This window comes from Callorhinus ursinus, unplaced genomic scaffold, assembly GCF_003265705.2.
Source record: "Callorhinus ursinus isolate GAN/ISIS: 27379988/994484 unplaced genomic scaffold, GSC_fseal_2.0 scaffold13, whole genome shotgun sequence".
Lineage (NCBI taxonomy): Eukaryota > Metazoa > Chordata > Mammalia > Carnivora > Otariidae > Callorhinus > Callorhinus ursinus.
The window spans coordinates 13037262-13052386 of record NW_027397075.1 but is presented as its reverse complement, the minus strand read 5'-3'; the positions used below and the strand labels follow the sequence as shown (position 1 = coordinate 13052386).

At 50.4% G+C, this 15125-nt stretch overlaps 2 protein-coding genes across 7 annotated transcripts in view; one reads left to right on the top strand and one right to left on the bottom strand.

Moving 5' to 3' along the window:
- The window catches only part of DNASE1 (deoxyribonuclease 1), a 49826-nt gene that overhangs the window by 29560 nt on the left and 5141 nt on the right, over positions 1-15125 (top strand). For 4 of the 6 annotated variants that reach the window (XM_025859068.2, XM_025859072.2, XM_025859069.2 and 1 more), the window contains exons 1-8: positions 11435-11612; positions 11913-12001; positions 12156-12239; positions 12439-12554; positions 12699-12811; positions 12884-13038; positions 13178-13274; positions 13413-13522. In XM_025859068.2, the coding sequence (XP_025714853.1) occupies positions 11466-11612; positions 11913-12001; positions 12156-12239; positions 12439-12554; positions 12699-12811; positions 12884-13038; positions 13178-13274; positions 13413-13466 (855 nt within the window). In that variant the 5' untranslated portion in view covers positions 11435-11465 and the 3' untranslated portion in view covers positions 13467-13522. Of the gene's footprint in view, positions 1-5051; positions 11613-11912; positions 12002-12155; positions 12240-12438; positions 12555-12698; positions 12812-12883; positions 13039-13177; positions 13275-13412; positions 13523-15125 lie in introns of those variants that run through there. The other 2 variants (XM_025859075.2, XM_073899600.1) reach the window with 2 other exon arrangements.
- Positions 13697-15125, bottom strand: part of TRAP1 (TNF receptor associated protein 1) — a 57142-nt gene continuing 55713 nt past the window's right edge. The window contains exons 17-18 of the mRNA XM_025859066.2: positions 14252-14324; positions 13697-13936 (exon numbers count right to left, since the gene is read on the bottom strand). Of these exons, the coding sequence (XP_025714851.1) occupies positions 13835-13936; positions 14252-14324 (175 nt within the window). The 3' untranslated portion in view covers positions 13697-13834. The remainder of the gene's footprint in view (positions 13937-14251; positions 14325-15125) is intronic.

Below are 15125 nucleotides of genomic sequence, written 5' to 3'. Positions count from 1 at the left end.
AGACCCACCCAGAGACTATGGTATTGGAGTTGTCAGACACGGACTTTAGCTGATTAACATATTAAAGCAAAGAGAGAAGATGCAGAATTCCACATAGAATTCATAAAAAAATTAAATGAAAAATCTGAAACAGGAGAGCATGACTAAAATTTAAAGTTCAGTAAGTGGACCTAACAGTAGGTTAGAGGCAGTTGAAGAAAGGATTAGTGAACTGGAAGAGAGATAGTAGAAAATACCCCTGCAAAACCCTCTGCAACTAGCCCACACTACCCTTTGAGCGTCCTTGTCCTGGGCCCCCAGGGCCCTGTTTGTCTCTTCTGTAGACCCCCAACCTTGGGCAGCAGGGGGGTTCCTGCCAAGGAAGGTTCTTTGTGCTTGGAGAAACTGGCAGGTCTTTGGAACTTGGAGAACATGTTTCAGTGCAACTTTGTTGGAAATACTCTTGGCATGTTGGAAGAGCTTTGTGATGCTAATGAAATCTTTGGGGCCCTCAAATTCATTGTCAGGAACACAAGCATGTTTTTATTTATGGTCTTGGGCTAAATGTATGCTAACCTCTCAACATACGCCTTAGAAACTGCCTTTTTACACAGCTTTTTGTTTGCTTCTCCCCTGAATGCAGAGTGCAGAAAGGTAGCATTGAGGACTGGTGGGATTGGGGAAATGGAGGCCCGTCTGGTTTGCAAGGGGTGTGCACACGCTTTTCAGGCATCACATCGCGGGTCCTGAGTGCCACCTGTTGCACTGATGTGATGGGCATGGGCACAGGCAGGGGTGAGGACGTGGGGGCCAGAGCTACTGCAGAGCATGACTGATGCTGTTTTGGATCATAGCGATTTAGGTGCATGTTGTTCTGAGGAGTTTTCCACTCTGGGTTAATGGTTTCTTTATAATGAACAGAAATAAATTCATGAGGGATGGTGAGGTAAGGCAAGGTCATGGGCCAAGGCCAGCGTGCTGACCCACACAGGTTGTTTGACATGGATTAAAGCAATGTCATGGCAAAGACATCAGCCTTTTATCTGAAGGAAAGGATGGAAGCCCCTTGTCTTCTAAACTGCTCTGTGGGGCAGTGAACACCCTTCCCACAGAGAGAGAAGGAATACATGTTGAGTCTGGGTGAGGGGAGGCAGGCCTGGGGGGCCGTGACAGCCATGGTTCCTGGGAGGTTCTCGTTCCTGGGAGGCCACTTGGATGCCCCACAGTGTACCCTGTGCTTCAAGACAGGAGGCCTTGCTGGGGTCTCTGGATGGTCCCTGAGGAACGGACATCCTCTTAGCCAGGAGGGTGCTGAGGGAGGTGTGGAGCAGGTGAGCACATAGCCCGACTGTGTTCATAGGTGAACACAGCCCGACTGTGTTAGGCATTTGTCAGTGGCACGCCTTCTGTGTTCCAGGCACTGGTTTAGGCACAAGGAAGTTGATGGACAGGTTGTACCAGGTCTCTGCTCTCGTGGGGTTTGTGTTCCAGTCCAGAGGTGGCCTTAAACGAGTGTAAATAAGTAAGAGCAAACACATGAAAGAACAAAGAAAACAAGTGCTAAAAGTAATGAAAGAGATGATACTGGGACCATGTTGGTGGTAAGGATTGTTGGAGAGAGGATGACCTCCCTTAAGAGGTGATGTTTGAGCTGAAACCAGAATGACAGGGCAGCCCAGCTCTGCAGGCGGAGCAGAGGCCCAGAGCTAGAATCGCTTCAGCTTTCATCTCAGGGACTGGGAGAAACTGATGACAGATTGTAAGCAGAAGAATAACATGATCTGATGGCACGTTCACAAGACGTGCTGGGTCCTGTGCAGAGACAGATCATGGGGTGGATTTCCGGAAGCAGGGAGACCACTGGTGGGCATTGCATGTTTCCGGGGAGGACTGGCATGGTGGCTGCAGAAGCAGAGTGAGTGCAGACAGGGACTGCATTTGGGGTCGCGCTGAGGGAAGGCAGGGAGCCAGGGGAGTCTGAGGTATCTGAGCATCTCAGTGGAGGCAGGGTGGGGACATCCAGGGATGCAGTCTGCAGTCTGGTTCCTTCGTAGCAAGTTTGCAAAGCCCACTGGATGTCAGTGGAGGTGTCCTGGCTGCAGCCAGGATGGGGGACAGAGCCCCATCTCTGAGGAGAGTCAGCAGTGTTTCTTGCACAGGTGGAAAAGCACCATCCCTCTTAAGGCTGCCGGACTGCAGGACCTGACAGCTGGTCACCGTCTCCCAACCCAGAGTTTCTGACAGCTTGAAATCCTTCTTTCTCATGTTCCACATCCAGTATGCCACCAAGGCTTGTCCTAAGGCCACAGCGCTCTCCCCGCCTCACCATACCTTCCATGTCAGCCATCCTTGTCCCTTCACCTGGAGGCAGCCTGCTTGCCTTCCCTCCGCCCGAGCCCAGCCCTGCTCCTCACGGTTACCAGAGGCACTTCCTAACCTGCAGACCTGAGCATTTAAAGTATTTTGAGTGATTTCTTTTTTAATATTAACTTACTACATTTTTAAAATTTGTTTTTTGTTTTTTTTTTAAAGTAATCTCTTCACCCAACGTCAGGCTCAAACTCATGACCCTAAGATCAAGAGTCACATGTTATTCTGACTGAGCCAGCCAGGTGCCCCCAACTTCTTACTACATCATTTTTGGATGATGCCTTGTATTTAGTTATGGATTACAAATGTTTCAATTATAGAATTTTTTTAAATTATGGAAAATTTCAACATATTCAAAAGTAGAAATTAGTATGCTGGACCTTCATGTGCCCACCACCTAGCTTCAGGGCCACATTTTGAAGCAAATCCCAGATAGCATATAATTTCATCCTTAAATATTTCAGTGTGACTCTAAAATTCAAGGATTGGCAGCTCTTTCTGCCCATGAGTCCTGTCCCTTTGCTTTAATAAAAACAGGTTTTGCACAAAAAAAAAAAAAAATCCAAGGATCATTGAAAGCATATCCACAATGGCATGACCACACCTAAACATTTAATACCAGCCCACCTTGGTGTTTGGTTCATTTGCAGACCACCATCATAATGTGACTGTCACAATAAAGTGAGCCAAATGAATTTTTGGGTTTCCTAGTGAATATAAAAGTTATGTTTACAGTATCCTGTAGTCTATTAAAATATGCAATGCCATTATGTCTAAAAAACAATGTACGAACTTTAATTAAAAATTACTTTATTGCTAAAAAATGCTAACCATCGTCTGAGCTTTCTGGAAGTCATAATCTTTTTGCTGGAGGAGGGTCTTGCCTTGATGTTGGTGGCTGCTGACTGATCAGGGTGGTGGCTGCTAAAGGTGGGGGTGACTGTGGCAATTTCTTAAAATAAGACAACAGTGGTGTTTGCCGCCTTAATCGATTCTTCCTTTCACAAACGATTTCTTTGTAGCATGTGATACTGTTTGATAGCATTTTACCCATGGCAGAAATTCTTTCAAGATTGGAGTCAATCCTCTGAAACCCTACGGCTGCTTTATCAGCTAAGTTTACAATAAATATTTTGTTGTCATTTCAACAGTCTTCAGAGCATCTTCCCCAGGAAAGATTCTGTCTCAATAAAGCACTTTCTTTGCTCATCCACATGAAGCAACTCCTCATCTGTTTTAAGTTTTATTATGAGATCGCAGTGATTCAGCCCCATCTTCACGCTCCACTTCTTTTTTTAGTATTTACTTATTTAAGTAATCTCTCCACCCGATGTAGGGCTCAAACTCATAACCCCAAGATCAAGAGTTGCTCACTCCTCTGCCTGAGCCAGCCAGGCACCCGAGGCTCCACTTCTGATTCTAGTTCTCTTACCATTTCCACCACATCTCAGTGACTTCCTCCACTGAAGTCTTGAACACCTCGAAGTCATTCATGAGGGTTGGAATCAACTTCTTCCAAACTCCAGGTTGATATTTGATCTCTTTCCATGAATCACAAATGTTAATGGTGAATTCTTTCCAGAAGGATTTCAGTTGACTTTGCCCAGATCCGTCAGAGGAATCACTGTCTAAGGCAGTTACAGCCTTACAGAATGTATTTCTCAATATTAAGATTTGAAAGTCAAAATTACTCCTTGCTCTTTGGGCTGCAGAATGGATGTTGTGTCAGTGGGCGTGAAAACAACATGAATCTCATTGTCCATCTCCATCAGAACTCTTGGCTGACCAGGTGCATTGTCATGAGCATTTTGAAAGGAATCTTTTTCTGAGCAGTAGGTCTCAACATGTGGGCTTACTATTCAGTAGATCATGTTGTAAACAGATGTGCCGTCATCCAGGCTTTGTTGTTCCATTCAGAGAGCACGAGCAGAGTAGATTTGTATAATCTTAAGGACCCTAGGATTTTCAGTGTGGTAAGTAAACACTGGCTTCAACTTAAAGTCACCAGCTCTTAAATGAGCACCTAACAAGAGAGTCAGTCTGCCTTTTGAAGCCGGGCACTGACATGTCTAGTCTAGCTGTGACTGTGCTAGATGACATCTTCTCTTTACAAGGCTGTTTTGTGTAGGTTGAAAATCTGTTGGTCATTGTAGGCACCTTCATTAATGATCTCATTGATCTTCTGGATCCCTTTCTGCAGCCTATCAGTACTCACAGATTCATCTTGCACTTTTTTTGGCTTCTTTCCTTAAACCTCATGAACCACCTCTACTTGTTTTGTGCTTTCCTTCTTCAGCTTTCTTACATCCCTCAGCCTTCATAGGTTTGAAGAGATGACCTGGCTCTGGATCACGCTTTCATTTAAGGCAGTGTTGTGTCTGGTTTGATCTTCTATCCAGCCCATTAAAGCTTTCTCTGTATTAGCAATAAGGCTGTTGCGCTCTCTCATTTTTGTGTGTTCACTTGGAGTAGCATCTTTAATTTCCTTCAAGAACCTTTCCTTTGCATTTACAACTTGGCGAACTGGTATAAGAGGCCTCGCTTTTGTCTGTCTTGACTTTTGATGCGCCTTCCTCGCTAAGCTCAGTCATTTCTAGCTTTGGATTTAAAGTGAGAGATGAGTGACTCACTCCTCCTTTCAGTTTCTAAAGGCCACTGTCCAGTTAGTAATTGGCTTGATTTCAGTACTGTTGTGTCTCCAGGAACAGGGAAGCCCGAGGAGAGGGCAAGAGATGGGGCAACGGCCAGTTGCAGGAGCGGACGGAACATGCACAATACTTTGGAGTGTGCTGTCTCAGCATTGGCGCAGTTTGTGGTGCCCCAGAACAGCTACGCTGGTAACATCACAGCTCACCCCTCCCAGATCCCCACAGTAAGTGCGGTAAGAATGAAAACGGTGGAACTCCTGTGAGAAGTACGCGAATGTGACACAGACAGGGACGGAGTGAGCAGGTGGTGCTGTGGGCTCCGCGGTGCTGACAGACGTGCCTGAGGCAGGGTTGTCCCACAACTGCAGTTTGTGTGAAGCGCACTAAAGCAAAGAGCAGTGAGCCCAGGTGCGCTTGAAATTTCCTCACTCACCACACCAGTGTTCTCATGTTCCCGATTGCCTCTTAAGTGACTTGTTTGTTAAGCAAACATTCATTTATTTAGTTAGGGGTTTTTTTTTGTAAGATTTTATTTATTAGCAGAGTGAGAGAGAGCACAAGCAGCAGTAGAGGGGCAGTGGGAGGAGCAGACTTCCCGCCGAGCAGGGAGCCCGACATGGGGCTCGATCCCGGGACCCCAGGGATCATGACCTGAGCCGAAGGCAGACGCTTAACTGAGCCACCCAGGCACCCCATTTCGTTCATTATTTTTTAAATAGGCTCCACACCCAGCATGGAGTCCAGTGTGGGGCTCGATCTCAGAACCCTCAGATCAAGACCGGAGCTGATACTGAGACACTTAACCAGTTGAGCCACCCAGGCGCCCCAAGGAAATGTTTGTTTAAACGACTGAGATCCATTGTTTTACAGGATCCATATTGCATTAGTAATAGATCTCATATTTCATTTTATTCTGAGTTCCTCCTCTCCTTTTTTTTTTTTTTTAAAGATTTTATTTATTTGACACAGGCACAGCGAGAGGGAACACAAGCAGGGGGAGTGGGAGAGGGAGAAGCAGGCCTCCCGCCGAGCAGGGAGCCCGATGTGGGGCTTGATCCCAGGACCCCGGGATCATGACCCAAGCCGCAAGACAGACGCTTAACGACTGAGCCACCCAGGCGCCCCTCTCTCCTCTTTTTCTTAAAATTTATTGATGAGACCATCCTTTGTCCTGTAGTTTCCCACAGTCTGGATTATGCTGCATCCCCATGGTGGTGATGACTGATGTGCTTCTGTCCCTTGTGAGTTGGTACTGAGATCTAGGGGTTGCATATATTTGCAGTGGTTTTGGCAAGCTACTTTCTAAGTGCTGTTGTGTCCTCTGTTCAGGTGTGGACAGCTGGTTGTCTTCTGTTGAGTTAGTAACCACTGATGATCAGTGCCTACATTAGGGGTTGCAAATTGCTGAGTCTCAAATTCTAGCAGTCATTCATTGCTTAGCTGGAATTCATTGCTTAGTTGGAATACTCCTATATAAACAACTTTCCCCTTAGTAACCATTGAGCAACTCAGTGGTACCATTTACATAGGAAAGGCAGGGAGTTTTCTTGATTTTTGACTGTTGGCCACTTTGCAGAATAACAAGCTGATTCCCCACTATCTCCCAAAGGTGACTGATGAATTTTTTACATCGGTATGTACTCATGCATTTAAAAACAGTTGAGATCGCAATTATTCTCATTAGCAGTTTGTAGATTTGAGAATTTGTGAAAAGATAGGTATTCACTCTGTTAGAAATGATGAAGGCTGGAAGAGAAGGTATCTTCCGTATAGGAACCTATAGATACGGTAACTCAGGCATATTCATTATGTATGTGTTAGATCCAAAGGTTCCCAGACGTTCTCAGTTCAGAGCACCCCTATGTAAGGTTCCGTAATTATTCTAAGGGACTGCCTAGACCAAAAATACCTAACAGTTCCATTAATTAAATAGGTAAGTCTAAACAACTTAAGTATTTATGTCCTAGCAACTTAGAGACATTTGGAAAAGTAATATAGTCCCTAACACACAATGGTTCATCTTAAGAGTTTTGACTTTATAATGTGCAAAAATGATATGCATTCATTAGAACCCATACTTTAAATTTTGAACGTCGATCTTTTCCTGGACCGATGATCTGCAGTAGGATCCTCTCTCGGGATGCTGGGCAGTGGCAGGAACCCCAGCACCCAGTCGGCCATGCGGTCACAAGGGTAGCAGTCGATACCCTTGACAGACATTGTTTTTCACTGTCAGTACAGTATTCAGCAAATTACATGAGATATTGAATGCTTTATTATAAAATAGGCTTTGTGTGGGAGGATTTGGCCCAACTGTAGGCTAATGTCAGTGTTCCAAGCACGTTTAACGTAGGCGAGCCTAAGGTGTGGTGTTCGGTAGGTTAGGTGTATCAAGTGCATTTCAACATTTTCAACTTGCAGTGGAAAGTTATGGTTCTCAATGTGGTTACAGCGGTTACCAGGACATAACCTTTATTATAAATTGAGGAATGTCTGTACATATGAATTTGAAGAAAAAATATTTTCAGTAAGTCACCAAAATTACTTAGGAATGGAACGTAAGCCTATTGGGCACTTTTACAATCATGGAATCAGAGTGGATGCTGCCATCCCTAGTGCCTGCCGCACACAGATTTTCACACAGAACATTCTCAGTAACCGCAGAAACCTAGCCTTGCACAGACCTGCAGCAACGGAAAGGAATGTAGCAAGAGAAACTGTTGAAACCGTGAGCACCTGAACCACAGTGTCCAGCCATGTTGAGGATCACTGGTCCCCTCAGAAGCTGCATGTCCTGTGGTGCCCAGCAGGGTCAGTGTGGGAACCACAGCTGTGTGTCCTTCCCATTTCCGTGGTCATCCTCACCCCAGGGCTACATTTTGGTGTCAAGCCACCCCCACCCCCAGAGCGTTCAGAAGCAGGTCACAGGGTCTTGTGGCAGTTACTGTGACATGCAGGCCACCAACCTGCACAGAGGTGTTCCTTTGCTGCCATTGTTGCCAGCCTTAGTGCTTAGAGGATGTTTTCCTTATCCTTTGATTTCAGCCATACCAGAGCTGAAGACCTGGCTTTGACTTCAGTAAACCATTGTGACGTGCAGTTTCCCCTTCCTGTCTCTGGAGTAGGGTTTAACCAAAGAGGGTGTCAGTCTTTCAGGATTGATGTAAAAATACTTCAGCCTGATCAGAGAAGGTGGTCTGCTGTCAGCGCTCATTTCCCTGCTGTCAGGACTGAAAAATGCCAGAAGCATGGGGCTTCCTACCTTTCCCTGGCCACCTATTCTGTGTCTCCGTTGTGGGGCTGGGCATGGGAGGAGTGTACCCGGACTCCTCGCTGTTAGTGTTGAGCTTGGCCACTGTGGAGGCCAAAAGAATGTGGTCAGAGGTGGCAACATGCAAATTCTGAATTGGGGCCTCTGGAGGCATCGTTTATTTGCTCCTCTGGAAGTTTCACCTTCCACCATTTACAGGACTGTGCCTTGGGTAGCTGCAGGCCTGTGAGCATGAGGAAGCATATGTTGTACATTGAGTTTGGGGATTGCTTGTTACACAAGAGCTGACTGATAAAAACTGAAAAGAAGTCCATGAGAAAAAGGTAAGAGAGTGACAAATAGAGCCTTTGAGAGGGTTATTATTCTTAAGGATAAAGACGATTTTTAAGGACATGTGATATGTGTCTTCCGTGGAATGTTATCCGTTGATACTTAAACCCAAGAGGAGGGCAGTGACAGTTTTTTCCCCATTTTATAGATGAAGACGAGGCTCAAAATGAGAGTGAGGATGCAGGGCGCCTGGGTGGCTCAGTCGTTAAGTGTCTGCCTTCAGCTCAGGTCATGATCTCAGGGTCCTGGGATCGAGTCCCGTCGGGCTCCCTCTCCCTCTGTCCCTCCCGTTTCTGCGCACGTGCGTGCTCTCTCAAATGCATAGATAAATCTTTAAAAAAAAAAAAATGGGTGAAGATGCAGCAGGTGAGTCTGGTGCGGCCCCCAGACCCCCAACTCCTGATCGAAGCTCTTTTGCGGGCGGTGTTGCTGCTCCTGCAGGCCCAACTCCTAGGGCAGCCGATACGGCAGCCATGCACTGGGCCTGGCTCTTGGTATAAGTGGGGCCGCAGTGAGGACCCAGGAGGGAGGGCAGAGACCACACCAGGGAGCTCCACAGGGCACAAGGGCAGCGTTTTGCCCAGGACGGGTGTGCTGATAGGTGCCCGTGTTGCGTGTGCTGAGAACTGGAAGGACCAGGTAGCTGCAGGGTGACACTTAATGCCACCTGTGGGCAGCATTCCATGTTCATTCAGAAGCGGGGCTGGCAGCCTCCTTCTGCGTTTGCTCCCAGATTTCCCTTGAAAGGTCCGGCACGGGGTGTCTAGCAACGAGTGCATGGGAGAACAGGCTCCAGGTGCCTGCGGTGCACACACCAACAGTCTTGCTCGCTGAGCACAATCTGGATTTTGATGTGCTTAAAAACTCAAGAGATGGAGAACGGGAGAGGCAGCAAGCAAATCTTTGTTCAGGCTGTGATGGGCGTGCTGGCAGTTTGAGGGCCAGGCCACCTGACTACACAGGAGGGACACGTGAACGGACTGGTGTGACAGCCACAGCTGTCTGTCAGCAGGCTTTCATTACCTTGGACTCCTGGTCTTGTTGGTTTACCGTCTGACTGGTTTTTCATCCCCTTTGCCACCTCCTGCCCCGTGACGCCCTGGCTGGATCCGCACTTCCCTGACCCTTGCCTCAAGGCCGCTCCAAGCTCCCTGTCCTCCAGTCCTGTGGCCCCTCCTGATGGGCGGAGTCCCTTCCAGGGGATCGTAAATGGCTCCCAGAAGAGATCCCTGGCCTAACCCCTGGAACCTCTGACTGTTAACTTAGAGGACAGGAAATAGATTCTACAGGTGCAATCAAGTCAAGGCTCTTGAGATGGGGAGAAGGTTCTGAAGGTCCGGGAGGATGCTAAATCCCATCCCATGGATCTTGTAAGAGGAACAGAACTGACAGCAGCGTGCCGACGGGGGTGGATGGAGTGGGGTGACCTGGAGCCCCCGGGAGCTGGAGATTCAGGGAACCTTCCCCCATGTCTCTATGGGAGTGCGGCCCCCGGGACACTTTGATTTCAGCGCCGTGAAATGGATTTTGGTCTTTGGCCTCCACAGCTGTTAGAGAATACGTTTTTGTCAATTTAAGCCACCAGCTTTTTAGTGACTTGTTTCTGCAGACACAGAAAATGACCACAAACAGGACAGTCAGGGATTTCAAAACAGAAATGACTGTACATGAGGCCTAGCCCAGAGCCTTCAGCTGCTTGATGGTGTCCTTCAGTCACCTGGGGTCACCTCCGCCTGAAACACACACTCTTCACCCTAAGGTTCCCCGTTGCCTTGCTGGCAATGGAGGTGGGCCCTGCATCCCACCGCTTCCTGGGGCCCACGGCACGTGCTCCTCAGGGAGAGCCCAATTTCCAGCCCAGTGGCCTGCAGCCGACACTGCAGACCCATGAGGAAGCGGTGGTTGGGTCTCGGGGGGAATGGTTGGCTTTGACCTGTGGCTCCAAGGTCATCTCCAGACTGGAACACAGCCGGGCCCGGCCCCTGACACACACCTGCTACCTGGGAGAGCAGCATGTGTGAAGGACACGGGCACCTTGGCCCGGTCATTAGACTTTTTGAAACCAATGGCAAATATTATCTGGTGCTCTTTTTACAGCAGCAAGAACCTGTGCCTGTTGGAATAGGTGCACGCCAGCCAACCAGGTGCGTGGGAAAGCCACACAGGCTGCACCATTCTTCTGTCCCCCAGGTGATGCCCTGGGAAAGGTCACAACTGCCTAAACCTTTAAAACCCCAGGGGGAAACAAACATTCCCTGTGCTGGGACTCAGCTGCAACTCTGCATGGGTGTCTCGCCTGTTTTTTAATTCACTCTCTTTGTAACTAATTTTTCTTAAAGTAGCAAAAGGAGACCATAGATACTGAGCAGAGGATATCTATTCCTAACTCTTGTAAGAATTTCCATCGTCCTTGCAGAAGCTGACCTTCGGGTGAGTGTCTGGTGCCCCAAGGGCAGTGTGACACAGGGCCCATGGAAAAGGGGTGCCAGGCCTGGAGGCCCCTCAGGTGACTGGCCCCTTGGGAAGAGCCCTTGCCCGTCCAGGCTGGGTGGGTGCCTGGAGCAGGGAGGGCAGTGAGCCGGTGTCTCAGCAACAGAGGGCCGGGGGCCACCTCGGGCCGGCAACTCTCACAGGGGCTGGTCTTCTGGCAGGTGTAGTGAGAAGACCCAAGGGCGTTTTACTTAGCTGTCTGGCTCTCTGGACACTGGGGAGAGGGTTGTGCTCAGCCTGGCCTGTTCAGCATAGCCTACAGAAACAGGATTTACTCCACTTTGGGCTCCACCAGCCCCACCTGGTTGGACTCGGGGAGGAGGAGGAGGCACTGTCTTATTTCCAGCCTCACAGGTAAACATCCCTCCTGTTCCACGATGAGAGGCGCCAGGCTGATGGGGGCACTGCTCGCCCTGGCTGGCCTGCTGCAGGTGGCCCTGTCCCTGAAAATAGCAGCCTTCAACATCCGAACTTTTGGGGAGACCAAGATGTCCAATGCCACGCTCTCCCACTACATTGTGCAGGTCAGTCCAGGCCGGCCTGTCCCCAAGGAACCCCGGGGTGGGGGTGTCTAACAGGTTCTGGGAACACTGGGGCAGCAGCCAGTCCTGAGGGCGACCACAGACGGGGTATAGAGAGCCTCTGGTGACAGGGAGGACCCCCGTCTGCTGTTCCATCATGGTTGGCGACAGAATCCCAGGCAGGAGCATCAGGCCAAACCATAACCTGAAGATGCCCCAGGGAGCATTTCAGCCCTTGTGGGGACCTGCAGCCGGTGTCCACCCAGGCTGCCCTGCTCAGCACCACCGTGGCCCTGTCCACAGATCCTGAGCCGCTATGACATTGCTGTCATCCAGGAGGTCAGAGACAGCCACCTGACAGCCGTGGGGAAGCTGCTGGACATACTCAATCAGTGGGTGATTGGGGGGGGGGCTGGGGAGGCACAGGACGGTGATCCTCCCCCCATGGCACGGTACCATTGCCTGACGGAGCCAAGAGCCCTGCTGTGGGCAACAGGAGGGTTCCCTGGGGGCCCTCTGACGGGCATGTTCATTTCCTTAATCCAGGGATGACCCCAACACCTATCAGTTCGTGGTCAGTAAGCCGCTGGGCCGCAACAGCTACAAGGAACAGTACCTCTTCTTGTTCAGGTAAAGCCCCAGCGCCGAGAAATGGGGGCCACCCGGGGACGTTGAGGCTGAGGGGGTCCTCAAGGGCAGCAGTCTGTCCTACGGGGAGGAACTGGCTCGTGCTCTGTGGCCTCCCAAGAGCCCGGGGCCCTGGTGTGGGCCACCCCCCCTCCACCAGGCTGCACCCCCGGTCCCAGGCTAAGCCCCTGGCCTTCCCCAGACCCAACCAGGTGTCTGTACTGGACAGCTACCAGTATGACGACGGCTGCGAGCCCTGCGGGAACGACACTTTCAGCCGCGAGCCCGCCATCGTCCTGTTCCACTCCCCGCTCACCGGTATGCACCCCTTCCTGGGGGCCCTGGAAAGCCCTGCCCCCCCCCTAGTGCTTCAGTCTGACGTTGAAGGCACTCGGGAACACACCGCCTTGGGACTGGCTCATGCCCCCACCCTGGGACTGAGCAGGACCACCCTCTCCCCAGCGGTCCAGGCCTTCGCCATTATTCCCTTGCATGCGGCCCCCCTGGACGCCGTGGCGGAGATGGACTCGCTCTATGACGTCTACCTGGATGTCCGGCAGAAGTGGGACCTGGAGGTCAGTCCCCCACCCCAGGCTCCGGGGGCATGTGCAACGTGCCCAGGCCAAGCAGCTGCCGTCTCTTACTAGGACATCATGCTCATGGGCGACTTCAATGCTGGCTGCAGCTACATGGCCCCCTCCCAGTGGGCCTCCATCCGCCTGCGCATGAACCCGGCCTTCCAGTGGCTGATTCCTGATACCGCAGACACCACGGCCACCGCCACGCACTGTGCCTATGACAGGTAGGGAGGGGGTCGACTCTGGGAGCAGCCTTGCCTCCTCTGGGGCAGTCACCCTCCTGAGCTGCAGGCAGTGGGGTGCAGTCCGGGACCCTAGTGCCCAGTCCCTCGGCCCAGCCAGGGACCTTCTTGTGTGCGGCAGGATTGTGGTGGCAGGGACGCTGCTCCAGCATGCCATCGTTCCGGACTCGGCCACCCCCTTTGACTTCCAGGCTGCCTATGGCCTGAGCAGCGAGCTGGTAGGTGTCCTCCCTTACGTGCTTCAGCTTTGCTGGGGCCAGCACATGGTGCGGGGGTGGGGGGGGGGGGTCCGGTCACAAAGTACCGTGTGCAGAGCGGGCCGTGCACCCCTGTCCTCACTATGGGTTCCCCCACAGGCCCAGGCCATCAGCGACCATTACCCGGTGGAGGTGATGCTAAAGATGGTTTGATGTGAATGGGGCCTGGGCTGGTGACCTCTCCCCTCTCCAGCTTGCCTGTCCTCACGGTAAGCATGGGCAATGAGGTTTTCCTCTGAGCACCCTCCCCTGAACCACCCCAGCAGCTGGAGTCTGGGGAAGTAGACCTGGCACTATCTCTGCTTCCTGTGTGAGTAAGGGCCTTGTGGCAGCCGAGCGCCTACCTGCCTTTGCAGTCCAGACACAAGTTTACCAGTTTACCATTTAGATTAACAAATGCTTTTAAGTAAATAAAGCTCAAAGGGGGTGCTGTCACCAGTCCTGTCTCAGGCTACCTCGTCGTCCTCCACTTGAGCCCTAGTCCCTGCGGGTAGACTGGGGGCCTTCATGCCCACGGCCCCTCAGCGTCGCTCTAGGGCCTTGACAAGCAGGTGGTTCAGGCGGCCCACCATGGGGCGGGGGTCATCGACGAGCCCCGCGGCAATCATGGCGTTCTCATAGATCTGAAAGGTAGGGGTAACCTCATCAGTGAGAGGACAAGGCCCTGCAGAGGGGAAAAAAAAAAAGAGCACTACCTTTTTCAAAATGGGTATTAGGGGCACCTGGGTGGCTTAGGTCATAATCTCAGGGTCCTAGGACTAAGCCCCGCACTGGGCTCCCTGCTCAGCAGGGAACCTGCTTCTCCCTTTGCTGCCGTGCCCCACCCCCACCCCACGCGCTCTCTCAAAACTTTAAACCAGGGTTTTAAAAGGTAACAGGTATCCCACTTCACCAGACGATGTGGGCACCGCAGTTCTGCTCGTCCCCAGGAGACTCACCTGATCAACCAGTAGCTGGGCCAGGTCAGGCTCACTCTCTCTCAGCTGACTGAGCTTCTTAATCAGCATGTGTCTATAGCATAGAAAACACCAGAAATTAGCTCAAGAGCCTCTGTGTTCTGATGACTTTTCTGAGAGTTTGGGGTTATCTGAACATTCAAAAAAATGTAGGAGGATGTTCCAGTACAAGAAGCACAACGGGGGCGCCTGAGTGGCTCAGTGGGTCAAGCAACTGCTTTCGGCTCAGGTCATGATCCTGGGACCCCAGGATCGAGCCCAATGTTGGGCTCCCTGTTCAGTGGGAAGCCTGCCTCTCTCATGCTAATAAAAGGAAAAGCACATATCAATTTCAGATGATATACCAAGAAAACCAGGAGAAATAGATTTGATTAGCAAATGCAGCAAGTACCAAAATATATGAAAAAGACATTAGTTGTCAAGAACCCTACTTAATCCATACATTTAACAGATGAACCTATTAGTATTAAAAAAAAAAAATCTTTTAAATTCATAAACATGGAAGAAGAGCCAGGGGAAGAGCTCTCGCAGGTATTAAAGTGTATTATAAGGCTCCAGTAATTGGATTGCTGGCTCTGAAAAGTGAAAAGCCAACATCTGGGGCCCCTGCTTGGCTCAGCTGGTAGAGTGACTCTGAGTGACTTGATCTCAGGGTCCTGAGTTCAAGCCCCATGTTGGGTGTAGAGCTTACTTTAAAAATAAACTACAGCATTAAAAAGCCGATAGCATTTTTGGGGTGCCTGGGTAGCTCAGTTAAGCGTCTGCCTTCAGCTGGAGTGCTGGGATTGAACCCTGTGTCGGGCTCCCTGTTCAGCAGGGAATCTGCTTCTCACTCTTGAATGAATAAATAAAATCT